The following is a 17601-nucleotide window of genomic DNA, read 5'->3' on the forward strand; positions in this document are numbered from 1 at the left end:
GCCGCTGCGGCACCCCTTGTCGCTCCGCGAGCCGCTGGCGCCCCCTGCCGGGCGGCCCCAGCGCACCCAGGCAGCGCGCAGCGGGCGGCGGGGCGGGGCCGCGCAGCCGGGACGACTGGAGGCGGCGGGAGCGGCGCCGCCGCGCCGCCAGGGGGCGGTACGGTGCGGGAGGGGGCTGCGGGGGCGTGGCACGGCGGCGACGCGTGGGGGCGGGGCGTGCCGGGCCGGGCCGAGGCGGGCCGCGGCGGTCAGAGGTACCGGTGCCGCCGCCACCATGTACCGGGCCCTGTACAGCTTCCGCTCGGCCGAACCCAACTCGCTGCCCTTCGCCGCCGGCGAGACGTTCCTGCTGCTGGAGCGCAGCAACCAGCACTGGTGGCTCGTCACCCGCGCCGGTTCTGGCGAGACCGGCTACGCGCCCGCCTCCTACCTCCAGCGGCTGCAGGTGGGCCCGGCCGGGCGGGCCGTGGGGCCTGTGCCCGGCGGGGGAGGCGGCCGGGGGGTCCCGGGGCTGGGCGGCTCTTCCGTGCGGCCTCTGGCAGGCGGGCAGCGGGGCTTTCCCGCTGCAGACCGGCCGCAGCCCGGGTTTGTGCTGGGGCGGGTGGTTGGGGCGGCTGGGCGCCGGTCTGGGCGCTGCTCTTGGTCCCTCCTCGGGCCTTGGCTGGGAGAAGCGAGGTGTGTGGTTCTTGTGGCCGTGGTTAGCCGCTGCAACGGACTTCAGCTCACGGGAACCTTTTGGGAGATCGTGCTCGTGCTGGGGAGTGGGAGTGGGGAGTTTGAAGGGAGGCAGGAGGCATCTTCTCTGGGGGTCGTGTTTGGAGATCAGGCTCCAAGGAGCACCAGCTCTGCAGGTCAGGGATGACATGAGAGCTCAGCAGCTTCATCTGGAGGAGATGGGCTGGGTAAGGGTCCCCTGGGCGCCAGCTCAGGGTTAGGAGCTACGGGGTGAAGGGCTGGCTTCACTCTGGCAGAAATGTGTGAGGAAGACATAAAAATGTCAAGGTGGTGCCCTGGGGAGGTGGTGAGAGGCATCCTCCTCCCAGGAGCACGCCCGATGGCTCGGTAACCCTGGAATCTGCCAGCTAGCAACCCCAGTTGGTGTAAGTAAGCAGTGCTTGTGTGGCCGTCCCCATGCCAGCTGCTCAGCCGGGGGGGTTTCTGCTTGTGCAGAGGGCAGTGAGGGGGTGATTATCCTCCTCCTCCTACTAACACACCATGGCACTGATAGCAGCCCTCTGCCATCCCGGGTGCCAGGAGGAGCCATGGCAGCTGCCTGCGCCTGCGATGACATTAATTACAGCCAAGTCGGTGATACTGGTAATTACAGACAGTCCAACGGGGCTGCTGTGGCCCTGAGTGGGGTCAGAGGAGGGAGGGAGGGCACCTTTCAGCTGCCACCACTGTACGTGTGAGCCCTGTGCTCGTGCAGATGTTGTGGGAGAGAGGTTGCTTATGGCTGGTACAGTGCAGGGGGCTGCTTAGTGGAGGCTTCTGAGGGACAACATGGCTTCTGAAATGAAAACAGGTCTTTCGTATCAGGCTAATTAATGGGGTTTTTATATTTCTGGGCCTCAGGGCATAGCTGTAGGAACCGCATGCTGAAAACTCTTTGCATCAGTGAATGGGTAGCTGCACACAAATGCATGTGAATGTTACAAATGGGCCTTTTAATGTCTGGCTGAAAATGGTGACAAACCCCTTTATTTCAGTTTGCTGCTGACGCTTCTTCAGATGCCATTGAATTTCTGATTAGCAGTAACTCAGCCTGTAAGTAAGTGTGGGTGTGTGCTTTGCAGAACACTTCAGTGAGATGAGCATTACCTGGGGAGCCTGTATGTGTGCTAGGGCAACACTGGGTCTCTCTGCCAGCTGCTTGGTTCAGGAGCTGGCTTCCCTTGTGAGGCTGGGGCTTTTCTGCAGCCTGGCAGAATGGCCTGTCAGGAGAGGACATCTTGTGAATCAATAAGCCCTTAAGCTATTTACAGGAGCTATTTAGTTACAGAGCAAAGACCTTATTAAACTACTCGATTTTAAAACCCCATGGTGGCATAGCTCCAGGCTGCTGCTCATGAGTTTCTTCTCTGCAGTCCCCTGCTTCATTTGCTTGTGTGGCATGACGTCTTCTTGCTGCCGTGGGTGCGGGAGCCTTCTCCCAGGCCGCCTTCTGGAGCAGCCTTCCTCCATCTCTCCACCTTGGTTATATTTTGCTGCAGCCTTAAGACAGCTTGCAGCCTGCCAGGCTGACTCCTGACAGTCTGTTAGTAACGCACTAATGTTAAAGCAGCATTGCTGGTGACTTTGTGAGCGCTCTCTTCTAGTTCAGACAAAACTTTCCCACATGCCCTTAGACCTGGTAGCAGGAAACAGAAGAGCCTTCCCTGCATCTGCTCATCTTGTTTTGACCATTAAGTTTCCGGCACCGGAACTTGTCTGTCGTTGCGTGAGGCAGCAGAATCTAATTTGCTGCTCTGCAGTTGCAGTAATGCACTGTGTCTGTCACTTACTTTCTGCTGTTGCATCCTGCCAGCTCTGAAGAGCTGACCTGAAGTCAAAACCTGCTTTTATTCACGGGAGAAGGCATCTGCTCGCTGAAGGTTTGCTTGAGACTGTTTTCTGAATGTCCAGGATGTGAGTGCGAACAATTTGTCACCCAGTTTCAGTTTAATAAGGGCACTGAGACTAATTAGTGACAGCGATTTGGGAGACAATTAATGCTGCCCCCATCACAACAAGGAAAAAACCCACAGCTAATGATTAATGTTGGCGTGCTTAGCAGGGAGAGAGAGTGGCCAACAGGAGTCACCATTGTAAAAGTAAGCCTTCGGCGTCCTTAGCAGTGCAGTCAGGTTCCAGGTGAGCAGTAGGTTGCACAGCAGACACAGCCAACAGCAGCGAATCTCCAAAAGTCTCTCACAGCGGCTGCTGAGAGGATGGATGCTCACGGGAGAGGCTTGGGCTGCTGTTGCCGCTGCTGTCCGCTGTTGGGACCATTAGCCTTCTTCCGAGCTCCTCTTGATTTTCACTTTTTTTTTTTTTTCTCAGCTTTCGTAGGTATTGGAAATTCATGCCTTGGCATGAATGTCCATTTATTATTTATATTTATAATTAACGTTTATTGTTTAAAGCTTATTCTTGGTTGATATATTTTTATCACAAATGTGGCAGAATTTTGTACTGAAATCCTTGTGGCTCAGTGTTGCTATTAGAAGAGGGTTAGTTGTAGTAGAGGGGAAAAGAACCCCAACCAACAAATCCTTCTTAGAAGCACATAATGCCTCTAAGAAACCAGTTAGGGCCAAACCAGGGAACCAGGAAGTGCCAGATGATGTGAAGCTAATTTGGGTCAATTGGAAACGCCCAGCTTCAGCTGGTATTCCTGCTGATTTTACTCTTCTGTGGTTCCCTTTTAGCTCCACTGTGGGTTATTAAGAGTAATTTCAAGTCAGGATACACCATTCTGGGCGTAGATACTGAAGCCACCAAGCAGCAAGAGGGAAGGGTCGGGCCACGTGCTGCTGAATCGGGGCAGGTTGTGAATTGCAAGTGGAGCGAGCTGCTTGCCAAAACCCTAGCCTCACACACAGCTAACGCCGGCCCTGCACGCCCACGGCGGAGATTTTGAGCAGCGACACTGGCAGGCACGATGGTAGCGAGCAAAGCCGTAATGAACTTGGGGAGCTGACAGGTGCTGCTGCCGAGACAAGTGAAAATGTGTACCCAGCGCTGCGTCGGCCAGTAACAGCACGTAGGATAATTGCCTCCAGCCATCGATGGAGTGAGAGACAAATGCTGGTATCTCATGCCAGGCAAATACATCTGCAGCGAAGCTGTCGGCGCGAGTGCTGTGGCTTCTGATTGAATGGAAAAGTGCCTGGCGGCACGAGGTTGGTCTTCTGTCTCCAACTGTGTGCTAATGCTTAAGCGATGTACGAGTGGCAGAAGAACGTGGAGGTGAGATGGAGTTTAGGGTGTCCTCTGGAGTCAGACTGTCACTGCAGGAGGCAGGCCTTTCAAAGCTTTATGTGGAGCAGTAAAAGGTTCAACTTAGGGAGCTTCCTTAGGACGAGGAGGTTCATTCAATGTCGGGAAGGGATAAATGCCAAACCTAGCAAATAATAAAGGTCCTTCCTTTGGGTTAAATAGCCTGTATGTTGCTATTGTTATGATGGGACATATAATTTTGTAACAGGAGTCTGGAGTTGTTCCAGCTTTGGATGAAGGTTTCAGGCTGTACCGCAGCAGCACAAGGAGCACAAAGCGAGCGGCTGTCCTGGATGATGCCAAACGTACAGGTGACACTTAGCCTCCCAGGAAAGCTTATTTGCTCTGTCCCGGTGAGGCAGGGAGCAGGGCAGCGGCTGGCCGCGGTGGTTTACTCCTGGCTCTGGGACTCACGTACAGGAGCAGCAGTCTGCTTCAGCTCATCTTCACCAGGCACTGTGACTGGTCTTGCCTTGTCTTGTGTCTGTGCTGACCCAGGTTGTATTTGCCATCAATGGAAGGAGGGAAATGTCAGCTGGAAAATGCTGTGTTGGTAAATGTCAAGGGTGCAAAAGTAAGTGCTAAGTTACAGAGGGATGTATCTTAGTGAAGTGGGAATGGTTTAGTCTACTGGCTGCTGCACTGAAGAGGCAAATCAGCTGCTCAGCTGTATTAAGCTGTGAGGAAATGACTATTAATAGCCTTTTCAAAATTACTTGACGTTTATTTGGAATAAGTGAGAAATTGTTTGAAATGTGAGAGTAGATTTTCTGCTCAGCTGAGGCCTTCTCTAGTCAGTCACAGTTTCGGGTTGTGCCTCTGGAGGAGCGTGAACAGGGCTGTCTGGGGTGGGAAGGTGCTTACGCTGGTGGCCAAGAAGCTTTGGGCTGTCTGGTGAGAAAACAGACCCAGCTAAGAGTGTAATGGGCATTTTGAGGATTCTTTGGCTTGCTATTTGCCATATCTTTTTCTACAAGAACAAACAGGCATGTGATAAAAATAAGAGACTGCTTCATGCAGCCTAGCAACAACTTAAAATTCTCCTGCAGCATGAGCAAATGCACAGCACCAGGGTACAGGTAGCCCTGGACGGGCAGTCACTGGTATGGTGTTTCATTTCCCAAGCTATGAAGAGAAGAGAGGTTTCTGCGAATGAGTGAAATGTGAGCTCTCCCTGTTCACAGGAAACCCCCTCATCCTGGTTCGTGCTGTAGCACTGACATGCATTCAGGACTGGAGGCGCCTTGTGCGCAGTGAGGTGGCGCAGGAGCTGCTTTCCTTCCACGGGGCATGCCAGGGCTCAGAGCACAGTCTAACAGCTTGTGGCTGCTCCTCAAGTGTGATACCACATCCTACGCCCACCCTCGCAGTCCAGCCTTCCCCCGTGCTGCCTCTGCTCTTGTCAGCCCTGCTCTGATTTAATTCAGTTCACTGGTTTGCTGGAAAACTCTTCGTATCTTGGTTGCTTTTCTGCTGGGATAGCAAATGCATTGGTTCGGTGGTGGAGCAGCACGGGGGGAGGCTGGTGCCAGTGCAGGGTGGCCGGGGAAGCAGTGAGCTGTGGTAGCTCAGGTTCTGTCAAAGCTTTCATGCTAGCGTGGAGACGATGACGGTTGTGGAGCACGGAGTTGGTTGTACAGTGTCAATCAAATGATCAGATCTTCTGATAGCAAATCCCCAGTCGCTGGAAACTGAGCTTTGGCAATTGTGCTTTGCTGTGAGAGCTTCTCTCTCCATCTACATAAAATCCAGCTTTGAACTCCATGCTCCTGACCCCTGGCAGAGTTCCTCTCATTGCTCCTGAGCAGGAGGTGATGATCATGCAGACTGTTGTACAGACCATTTCCTGCGCAGGAGCCTGCATTGTTATTTTTCATTTGCTGCAGATTTGACGGGGCTTACAATGGGCGTGAGACCTTAATCGCAATACTTGCACAGATCCTGAATAAGCACTTAGGCTAAAAATAAAGTTTTATTTTGGAGAATAAGCAGCTGGTAGTGCTTTGCAGCTGAGGCTGCATTTCTTGACACATGCAAGGAACTGAAAGAATGAAGTGTTTTTCTCTGGGCCGTCGCAATAACAGAGATGTTGTAATGTCAGAGCTGCTAATGCTTTGAGATAAAGTTTTATTCTTGAGACTAAATTACACCGTCAGGGGAATTATAACCATTTCTAATTACTGTAGCTAAAGACTTGACATTTTAGCCAGAAGTTCTGCAATCTTTCACAGTTCAGAATGATTAAAGTAGAAATATGCTAAAGATCTTTAGTCTCTATTTTTGCTTGGCTATGAAGATATGTTCTTCTCCCTTTTCCTCTGATTAAAAATAATTAGACTTTTTGATAAAATTTGCTTTTGTGACCTGCACACCCATGTATGAGCAATATCTGAGGTCTGGGCTTTATTGATCCTGCAGCTGCGAAACGGCTGAACATGGGTGGATGCCCATGCGGTGGTCCTGGTGGGTTTGCTTTGGGCTGGAAATGTTAAACCTGTTTCAGGGTTGAACAACACGACAGCTGTCTTGGTCAGAAGTGAGCAAGCAGTAGGGAGATGTCTGAAAGCCCATGCTCTTGAATGATGTGGCTGTATCTCTGTCCGCCTCAGAGGAAGGGCAAGGTGAGGGGGCAGATTAGCAAGAAGAAATGTGCCATTTTCTTCTGGGCCTTTGGAGACGCACTCGCCCAGAGCCGATAGACACAGCCTGTTTCTCAGCTTCCCCGCAGGGTTGCGGTGTCATCCAGGTCATTTGCACCCCTGCTTTCTAGAGCTGGTCTTGCCGTGAGCATCTCACTGCTGTTGCCCAAGCAATCACCTGCTGTTATCCTGCAATTTTCCTGATCAAAATTGGGATTTTTTGGGCTGCCTGCTGTATGGTTTTTGAATGCTTTTCATCAGAAGATAGGTAGACTTCCTTCCCTGGTTTACATTTGGAAGATGATCAACTTCTTGTTGCAAAGGGACGAACTGCCAGTTTTGAGCTAGGAGCATTTGTTCAAAATAGCTGGCAAGGTGCTGACATTGGAGGACAGCACACACAGACACCCTTCTTCTCACCCTATGTGCAGGAAAAAGTCTTTAGTAATGACTGAATTGTGTATATTTATTGAGCAAGGTGCTTCTGTGATGAACATACGAGAATCTGGGTTCTGTTCAAATCTGCCACCAGCTTGCTGTGGGACTCCATGCAAGGGCCTTTCTTCGCCAGACATTGCTCCGCTGCCTGTAAGAGAGGGTGCAGTCAAGAGGCCACGCAGGAGCATTGTGGCTCAGCTGAATTTCAGCTGAATTAATGTTGAAATTTAGATGATGCAAATTTAAGCTGATCAACGCTGCTGTCAGCCCACGGGAAAGTAAGTTGTTGATGACTGCCCAGCAGTGCAGGTACGTCTCTCTAAAGTAACAGTGCAACATCAAGTCAGGCTGGTGGATGTGCTGGATCACAGGTCTGCTGAATGGTGTCCCACCCTCAGCCATTGCTGTCTTCTGATGTTTCAGAAAATCAGTCTTGTGCTGTCCTCACCTTGAGCAGGGCACCAACGGCTCAGCCTTGGCCACGCTTTCTGAGGTGAAGGGTATTAGCAGTTGTCTTCAAACATGAAGTTTGAACCTCTCTGGGCTTGCTGGGCCATGCCTGCTCTGGGGTTGTAATTGTCCACCTGTTCTAATGACCCCGCTCTTGCACGTCCTTCCAGGCTTAGTAGAAAAAAAGAAAAGGAACAGAGATTTGTACTGAAACAAATAAACCAGTAAATTTATGGAAAATGATTTTTTTTTTTGTGATTGTTGCTCTATGTGAAGTACAGAGGAAACAAGACACTGAAGAGCAGGGAGAAGGAATTCATATTGGTTGTCCTTGGAGAAAAACGTGCTCGTGTTAGTGATGATGGGAAAACAACGTGAAGAGCTCTCCTTGCAAAAGAAGAGTAACTTCCGTGCTTGGAGCAGGCTGTACACCAGGAAAGGCTTTGACAAAAACGGGCTACATGATGGTCCCTGGCTGACCTAAGAAGATCCCTTGCAAGGTCTGGGGCATATTAACACCTGTGGGAAAAGTCAAATCCCATGGTGTAAAATGGGTATTTACATCTGTCAGTGACTGAAACATGGAAAACAGCTGATCCTGTCTGTTGAGTTGTTAGCAAAGCTCTGGTTCTGGAACAGAGGCAGCCTTCTCTTTTTCTTCCCTTAGTTGTATAGCTCAGATGTACATAAAAACAAACGGAATTCTTAAGAGCATCCCAGCATCACTCCCTCATGAAGGATTTAATCTTTGTCATTCCCAGCTAGGATTATGTATTCAGCATATGAGCTGTCAGTCTGGGCGCTGGGAAAAGGATGAATTCCAGAAGGGGTTTATAAGGAGGGGGAAGTACAAGCAGTCTTAGCGTGCAACTATAGCATTAGATAGTCCACAAGAAAATCAGACTTCATAGATGCTGACATCCTACATAGTGAATGCTATAACCAAAATTTTATAAGCCACAGATTCTAATAGAGCTCTGTGTGGAGAGATTTTTAAATTAAAATGCGTGTGCATTGCATTTGTTCCACAGAGAGAGCCTTAAATTGAGGCTTTCTTCTTGGCTGTGGCAGTAACAATTGCTTCAATTTATTTCCCTAAAGAGGCACATTTGTGTGCGGACTTGCAAGGGCTGTGAGGGCTGGAAGCGTTGCTGTTGGATCAGGAGATCAGCCCCAGTTCACAGGCTGTTGCAGACCTGCCCCATTTTTTCATGTCTTATCTCTTTCTAACGGCGTGCCGTCTGGTGCCTTGCTGAGGAGGAGGGGCAGGGCTGCCTGTGCCACTCAGGGTCTGTACCGGATGGTGTTCGGTGATGAGTAAACGTGGTGGAGGCTGCTGCAGTGCCATCAGGGAGAGATGCTGGTCCAGCTGGGCCGGTGATGGGCTGCTCAGACGTGCTCTCGTCGCCTTTGCTGAGGCTGTGCGTGCAGACCGCTTTGCTATAATGGGTGCTAACTTCTTAATGGGAAGGAATGGCTGTTTCCAGGGCTGGCTTGGTGAGTGGAGATGACAAATCTGTGTCACAAGGCCCAGGAGAAATAATTGATCTTGATGCTGGGGCTGCTCCCAAGGGCTCCTGCAATAGAGTGCAGAAAGCAATTTGGTCCCTGCGCTGCAGCAGGAAGAAATGGGAGCCAGCACTATGGGAGGGCCCCAATTGGTGTTTTTTCCATGGGTTAGCATCTGGAGCTGTAAAATGCTTGCATTTAGAGGAAAAATTCTCATTTGAAATGACAGTCCATTTCGGTCCGCTGGAAATTATTTCTGTGGACCCTGACTGCCTTTGCGGCCTCTGGTCTTGTGTTGCAGCAGGAATTGTGGTGGGTTCTGGTCATGCTTCTGGAGAAGCATTGCTTTTCTTCCCTGGCCAGTGGCTCACAAATGAAGTTTTGACCCTTATGGGAGGGACTTGTCAAGCCTAATTTGCCTTGATGTTTATCGTGCGGCATAACCTTTGATTTTTTTTTTTTTTTTACTTTTTTTTTAAGTGTTTTGAAGCTTGTCATGTGAGAAGTGGAACAGAGGACACAATTGATGACTGCATCCATTTCTCTCTGCTCCTCTTCACCCCCTCATTGCTTTCTTGTCATGGGGATGTCGAGCACTGTGCTGGGCAAAGCTCTGTTGCTGCTAGCAGAGAAATAGAGTTGTCCCAAAGGCAAGACCCACTGCAGCAGGAGAGAGGAGCGTTAGCTTCATTCCAGCTCTTCTGTGTTCACACCATATGATGCAGAGCTCACTTGGACAGAGCTGCTTCATCCCTTGCAAGAGAGCAAAACACTAATGCTTGTCCTCTTTTAGCATAAGGGGAAGTAAGATTTTGGCAGCGTAGGCTTTTTAGAATGAGGTGGGAAGTTTATGGGTTTGTTTTTCCTGGTTATTTGTTTGCCTGCTGAAGTTGTTTAGAAGAACTTGTCACTCCCTTCCTCTTTGGAATTCACAGAATTACAGAATTACAGAATTATTATCAAGATTGGAAAAGACCTAAAAGATCATCCAGTCCAACCATCACCAATACTTCTCAGCTAAATCATATCCCTCAACACAACATCCAAACGTTTCTTGAACACCCCCATGGTCGGTGACTCCACCACCTCCCTGGGCAGTGCATTCCAGTGCCTGACTACCCTTTCTGAGAAGTAATATTTCCTAATGTCCAGCCTGAATCTCCCCTGGCGCAGCTTGAAACCATTGCCTCTAGTTCTATCACTGTCTACACGAGAGAAAAGGCCGACCCCTAGCTCACTACAACCTCCCTTCAGGAAGTTATAGAGAGCTATAAGGTCTCCCCTGAGCCTCCTCTTCTCCAGACTGAACAATCCCAGCTCCCTCAGCCGCTCCTCATAAGGCCTGTGCTCCAGACCCCTCACCAGCTTCGTAGCCCTGCTCTGAAGGGTGGGTTTGAGCCCTTGTCATCCTTGAGGATGGAATTTAGGCAACACCACTCTTTTTTTTTTGTAAATATACCAATCTCTACACTACTACACATGCACACTCAGAGGTGCAAAGGAAAATTTTGCAGAAGCACATACCTGTGAACTTAATTTTGTTTCCTGAGTCTGTTTATGAGAGACACGATTCAAACACACTCCTTCTGACAGGCACAGACTGGTGCAGCATGGTGCCCTTTGCCACTCCTGTGTGAAGGAGTGCTTCTTGATTACCGAGTTGTGAAGCTTGTGTTCTTCCTCCTGTCTGTCTGGTACAGCTGGGGCAGCTGCACCCAGATGCGACTGTAGTAAGCCCATTCCTCGGGCTCAGAATGCCTTTCATGCTAGCAAGATGTGCTTTTGAGTAGGTATCTATCCGTGCTGCCCTGATGGGGTCCCGCCTACACCACTTCGTCCCCGTTTCCTGCCCGGGCTGCTGAGGCTGGGGTGGTGTGCGTGAAGGTGGTCTGTGAGGTGGTGATTTCTGTGCCTGTGGTCTGGAAATGCCAGCGTAGGCTGATGTTTTTGTTTGTGTAGCTGCTCAAGAGGTTTAATTTGGAGGGAAAAAAAATCAAGCTGTCAGACTAAGTGTGCTAGATAATTCCAGCTGTGGGTTGCTTCTTGGTAAATCACTGGTTCAAGATTCAGATTAGATCTCTTCTAAGTAATAGCTATTAATTGTTTCTTGAGTTTTTTTCCTAGTACAAGTGGTGACAGTGGCTTGTAGTGTGGAAACCTGAGGGCAAGCCCCAGCTCCAAACCTTCTATTATATTGAATAAAAACAAAGGGATGAGGGAGGAAATGCAGCAAGAGCTGCAAAAATAGATACTCGCCCACAAAGAGGAGGGGATCACTTGGAAGCTGGGATGATGTCTTGGTGAAAAGGTCTTGAATTTTCCTCCATGGGGTTTGCGTGCGGGGTGATACATCCACAGTTGCTAGTGCCATTGGGTTATCTCCCACTGTTCTTGCTGCATACTCCATCTCCAGGGCTCTCTAACTCCTCTGCTCATCTTGCCAGCAATGGCTCACCCTCTGAGTTGTGTCCTCTTTCTCTGGAGATGGGAAGAAAGCCTTGATGGACCATGCAGGTGACTTTTACCCACTTGCACATGGAAGATGGAAATGATGCTGGACAGGTTTTCAGGGTGGAGGGCTCTCTGTCAGTTGAGTTCAGTGCAGTGTCTGCGTGCTGCAATGGTTGTATAGAGAACTGTGGCAGCTCCTGTAAAAACCAGATGGCTGCCTAGAGAGATCAAGTTGAAGCTCTCTGCTGAGCAAACAAGTGCAAACCTCCGTGGCCTCTCAGTCTGATGTGATGACAATTCCTTTATGGGTAAATTCAGTGTACTTTGTGGTTTTCCAGACTACTTGTAGGTGCCCTTTTGCCCTCCCCTCCTGAGGAAAGGATGTATGTTTGCAGGGGATGGAGGGAGCATGGTGATTTGAACATAGTGTGTTGTGCCCAGTTCATAAATCACTCCAGCGTGACACAGCAGAAGGTAGGTCCACGGTCCCTTTCCCTCCGTGCCAGGGCTTGGCTGTCCCTGAGGAATATGTGGGGAGAAGCTCAAGTATCAGGGAAGCCCATGTTTTTCAGTATGTAAAAAGAATAATTGCATGAAAACCCAGTACCTCAAGTAAGAATGATGATCATAAAAATTCATTACCTACTTAATGCAGAAGCTTAAGGATTTCCCTGAGCCTGGCTGAATCAAAGTGTTTGTAGCTGAAGACTTTTTCCACTTGACATAAAAAAAAGGGCATCCCTTGAAGCACTGAGTTCTAAGTAATGAAGTTTTTGTCTGCCCCAGAATCATCTTTATTGACTTAAACTGAAAAAATTAATCCTCTTTAATTTGTTTTTTGAATTGATTTAATGTGTCTGTCTTTGATTACCTTGACGACAAGAGATCACAGCAGCATTGCAATAATTGTGCTGCTTTATCAAGAGGCCTGTACGGTATAATTCTTTATATCAGAAATGGAAGGAAACCTCTCCAGCATTCAGTTTTGGGAAGCATCATCTTGTCTGTGGTCTTGAGCTCTCTTAGAAGCATTGCCCAGTGACATGGGCTGGCATCTGACTTACACACGCGTGAACTGCCTGAATTTTCAAGCTCATTCACAAGCTTGAGAACTCAAAATGATATTGAGCTCTTCAGTCTCCACCTGGAGGAGTTTGGGGGGAGTTGAAGGGGAAGGGGAGACAGGGGAGAGACTGCAAGCACAGGGATTGTGCAAACCTCATAGCTTGAGAGTTATTGTAGCCCCTTGCTTGCTGTCAGGCAGCTCCCACCACCTTCTCTGCCCTGTGGTGACCTTGTGCACCGAAGGATTCCTCTTCCAGACCTCCTCTGTAGAGGGGCCACCAACTGCATCCGGCAAAGGTGAACCGAGCTCTGGCCGTCTCCTTTCCTGCGGGGTTTGTCCCACTGGAGGTGGGCTGGGAGGACTTTCTGAAATACAATTTGCTCTCACCAATGCCGCTGAGCGAGGTGGATGCTGACAAGGGTGAGTGTGGCATGTGAAAGGTGGATATGGAAAATCAGTACCGTGATAAGGCATGGGAGCTGGGCTGAAAGTTTTGCACGTGAGAAGTGAACAGTCCAACAAATGCACATTTTGTTCACTGCCTGGGGAAGTGAGGAAAACAGGATTATGGCTGTTCTGCTGCTTGTAGCACAATGTCCTGAGAGAACATTCCCCTCCTGTTCCCATTTCTTCACGTTTCTGGGCAGCCTGTGCCACTCTAAGGTGCGAAGGAGAAGGGATTATAACTTGCAGCTAGAGCAGTCAGCTGTTTTTCCCCTCAGATAGTGTGGGATACTAATGAATGGCTTTTCTTCCATGACCCACCTTTGCTTCCTTACAGGTGAAATGTCAGCAAATCCAGCTGAACCCTTTAATCTTTTTTTTCGAGGTAAAAAGCCCACTAAACAAACCCCAGGATTTGTTCTTGAACTGAATCTGGAGATAACAGCAAGTTAGCCTCGTTCCTCTGTTAAACATAGCTCAACTTGCAATTCTCAGGGTACTTTTGTAGGTCAATGGAAACTGTCAGTCTCTCTGAGTTTTGCAGCACAGAAAAACCGTGTGCTGTCTGCCAGTCAAAAAGCAACTTGAGAGGTGGCAGGGTCTTTAGTTGACAATTTGCTGGGTTTTTTTTTTGGCTTGTGCTCTGTCTTTATTATCACATATGTAACGGTTGTAGTTGTAAGACACCACTACAGATCTCAATGGTATCTTTGTTTCTTTTTGTGTGTGAGTTAGCGTTAGCTTTATCATTGTCCCAAGGAAGCTCGATTGTGTCGACTCCCTGAATTTGGTGAGTGTCTGGGTGCTGATTGCTTCAGCAGAAGCATCCGCTGTACCAGGAATAAATGTGCTTGCAGCAGCAGCTCGGCTAACAAGCGCATTGCGTACTTGGGTATTTTGTCTACGGCCAATTAGCATGATCTACCTCCTGACAGCGCAGCCTGTGTGGAGTATTTCAGCCCCTCTGATACCCCCTCCCTTGCTGCCCTGCAGGTGCACCCTCAACAGTCTTTGAATGGCTTTGCTGTAATTAGCCGGCACACCAAACTTAGTGTAATTTTTGTGTATAGGACTAATCAGCCGAAAGCAGGAATAGCATCCCTTGTTCGATAACACCACGCTGAATATGTTGAAATATAAAGCTACCAGTGGGTTGGGGAGCGAGGGAGATGTCTCTTTTCTTTCAGAAGAAGGTGTACCACCTTGTGTTAGCTTTACAGTGACCCACTCGAAAGCAAATGAGGACTTGAGGGTTATCTTTTACGGGGAGTCTGGCTGTCATACTTCTTGTTTAAATCCGTTAATGAGTATTTTGTACCCAGGTTAAAGCCTTGGAGGCTGCTAGGACTGGACGTGCCATTCCGCTTAGGTGGAAGAGTTGTTTGGGATTCCCGAGTTGGGAAGTTCCTGCCCAGCACTGGGGAGCTGTGTTTCCTCTGCACTAGTGGAAGCTGGTCAGGACAGCCTGAAGGTGTTGGGGAGGAGGTGGTTGGCTTTCCTAGTACTGATATTTCAAATACCCGTGCCTGTGACCCAGGGAGAGACCGTGGACAGAAGAGAAATTGCTGGTGAGATCTGTATTATGGGAACATTATATAGAAATTAGGTTTTTTGGGGCGCCTACTTTGGTGAAACTTTGTAAGTGTGCTTGCTCTCTTGGGTCCCTGGCCTGAAACACCATTATCAGGAGAAGTCCTCAAGGATCTTGGTCTACCTGGTGTGCTTGGGAGTTGTGCGAAGGGATGATGGTAAAAGGCCTGTTTGTAAGTGATCCCTCCACCTTGGAATGAGCTTTGCTCTGTAGGAAGGTGGAGCCACTCTCTTTGAGCAGATGGACAGCATAAACCCAGCCCTTCTGGTTGCTGTTACTCTGCAGTTGCTTGGAGCAAGTCTACTCTTGGTAACAAATGTTCAGGTTTTTCCATATGGTGGTTTAGGGGTCATTTTATTTTGGAGTCAATACAATCTGATTGCATCGCTGTATTCAGCTGTGTTTCAGGTAGGATGTGCAAGTAATTTGAAGAGAAATGTTCATTACAGAGGGAAGCACTGGATTTTCTGTTTGAGTTAATGTGATTTCTGATCATGCCCTGCTAGTGTTCTTTTTATTTTTGGGTGTGCGGGGGGAGCTTCATCCCTTTATGGCAGAACAGGCAACATTTACTCCACATGCAGAGTCCAGGACACAGGGAAAATTCTTTTCTAGCCAGATAATTACCTGGCTAGAAAAGCAAGTTGCCTTTGATCCTTCCAACTGGAATCCCCTTTGGGGAGAACTTCCAAAGGCCTCTCAGGTTTGCTCATGGTAATGCAAGGCAGGTTTTCCTCTTCGCAATGGCAGCAGGCAGGCCCTGCAGCTCTGATGCCAGTGCTGCTAAAAAGATGCCAGGGATTTGTGTTTGGTTTACAGTTTTGTGCAATTTACATCTATCCAAGAACAAAACTAGCTGATGACTTTCCTGTGTTTGCCCCTTGAGGATGGAAGCTCTTCCCCTCATTAGTGGCTTTAATAAAGTGCCATTGATGCCAGGCAGTGGCACTTGTTCTCTGCGGGGCAGACTCCAGTCATTCATGCCCAAGCCCACGGGTTCTGTGATCCATCGGATGGTGACTTGTCCGCCCTCCTTGCAGCTTCTCCTCCATGCCTGGCTGGTGTTCCTGAGTTGTACGCCTGTGCCCACTGCCAGGTCTGCTTTCTTGCGTTTACTGGGGCAGAGACGGCAGGTCGGTTCTCTTTTCCAGTCTCCCCTTTCCTGTTCAGTCAGTAAGAGATGATTTGTTCATTGTTTTGGGTTTGCGCAATGTGGAAATTATGCCCGAACTGCATCATTGCTGCAATTTGCCTTCTGTCCCTTGCGAAAAGGTTGGCCATGGGAGGTGGAGGATTTTGGAAGAAAAGCTGATAAATCATAAATTCCCTTGCAAGATCAATCATGAGTTATTACTTCTCTCTCAAATGCATAGTTGTCTGCTGTTAAATCTGTGCCGGTCTGTGGTATGCGGGAGGAAAGTCCCTTTCAGTTAACACGTACATACGTGCTCTTCTCTTGCATCTGCCTGTGCATTGGTTGAATTCCCAACTTAATCACAGTTTTTCCTACTTGACCCCTGGAGACTTTACTTATTTGATCCTCACGTGCTGGAAATGTGCTCCAGTGTAGAGGTGAATGGGAGGGGAGAGAGTTCTCTTGAACACAGCAGAAATTTGAATTCCTTGGCCCTGACTCTCTCATGACTGACACTTTTCCAGCATTTCGCTACAGTCTCTGCTATGGAAGTAGATTTTAGGGGGAAACTGAACCTTCCTCCTTGAATGCCAGAAGAGGAGCCAGAACTTGCACTGTTTCCTTCTCGTGGGTTCTGTCCTTGCCCCTTGTCCTGGCAATGCTTGGCAAACCTGATAAACTGCGAAGAATGTTTCTGTGGCTGGATCTTTGGTCCACATCCACATTTTTGTTGATTCATTCAAAACGAAGATGGACTGAGACTCGCACCTTGTGGTCTTCTAGCACTCTGGGAGGTTAGGAATTAGTTGCATTTTTGATCATGCTTAATACAAGGGGTTTCTTATGCGACTCTGCTAACTGCATGCTGGTGACCTAGGAGCTGTACTGAATCTCACTGAGCAGTGAGGAGCATTTGTAGCAGATTTTTTTTGGCTACCAAACTGAAGACTAAGGATGACTGTGCAAAGACTGGCACAACCCCTTCTGTTGGGCTTTTTTTTGCGACTTCTAATGCTAATATGTCAAAAGTGCTAGAATAACTGCTAGCACTTCGTTGCAGCATCTTTACTTCCACCTTGCTATATTCTGGTTCATGATACTGAGTCTTCATCAAAGTGGAGCTAGCTGCAGTTTTCTTTTTCAGTGTAGATGGTAGCTCTAATGTATATGTGTGTGTGTATAATTTATATATAAGTGTATGTAAGCAGAAACATACATTTTCCCTGCACAGATGATCATGGCTGATATTGACTTGGCTTTACAATTGTGTGCCAAAAGGATGCTAAACAGGTAAACCCTGAGGAGAGGGATGGCTCTGTTGTCTGGTGGCTGTTCACCTGGGACAGGCTGAGCCAGAGAAGTCCTCTGAAGAATTGAGAGCAGTAAGAGTTAAGGCAGCAGAGAATGGCAAGATATGTGTGTGTTGGCTGCTTTCTTTTAAAAACTTCTGTCTCTCCTTTTATCCTCTTAGCATGTCTTGACTTAAGAGACGTGGTCTGGTTACTGGAGGGCACAGAATTACGAGGTGAAGCAATCAGTGGCTGATTCTGATCGTCGTGGCCGGTAAACAGGGTCAGAGCATGGCTGGAGAGACCCAGGATGAAGCATTTCCACCTTGGGAAGTACAAGCGTGCAGTGGTGGGTTGCATGCGTTTCGTTGTTCCTCAGCGTGTCTCTGCCCTCTTCTCTGACTCTGAAGCTGCCTGCTCCTGGCAGAGAAATCTTTTGAAGTTTTGTTGCTGTGCATCCCTCTGCTGCCTTCAGGGGTTTGTTTATTCCGAATGCCTCTTGTGCCTGTACTGTCCCTAGTTAGTACATCTCTTTTGTCAGGAACTCTGGCTTTTGCTTTAGCATGATTTGCACAACTTAAGCCCTTTCCCTGGCTATCCTTTCTCTT

General features: G+C 48.8%; 1 protein-coding gene across 2 annotated transcripts in view; it reads left to right on the forward strand.

Moving 5' to 3' along the window:
* Positions 1 to 235: 235 nt before the first annotated feature.
* Positions 236 to 17601, forward strand: part of NCKIPSD (NCK interacting protein with SH3 domain) — a 54417-nt gene continuing 37051 nt past the window's right edge. The window contains exons 1-2 of one of the 2 annotated variants that reach the window (XM_086755454.1): positions 355 to 445; positions 1710 to 1767. Coding sequence is in view for 1 of the 2 variants with exons in the window: in XM_086755453.1 (XP_086611579.1) it covers positions 275 to 445 (171 nt within the window). In the remaining variant the exon portion in view is untranslated. Of the gene's footprint in view, positions 446 to 1709; positions 1768 to 17601 lie in introns of both variants that reach the window. The other variant, XM_086755453.1, reaches the window with a different exon arrangement.

This window comes from Chlamydotis macqueenii, chromosome 10 (genome assembly GCF_036417535.1).
Source record: "Chlamydotis macqueenii isolate bChlMac1 chromosome 10, bChlMac1.mat, whole genome shotgun sequence".
NCBI classification, from domain to species: domain Eukaryota; kingdom Metazoa; phylum Chordata; class Aves; order Otidiformes; family Otididae; genus Chlamydotis; species Chlamydotis macqueenii.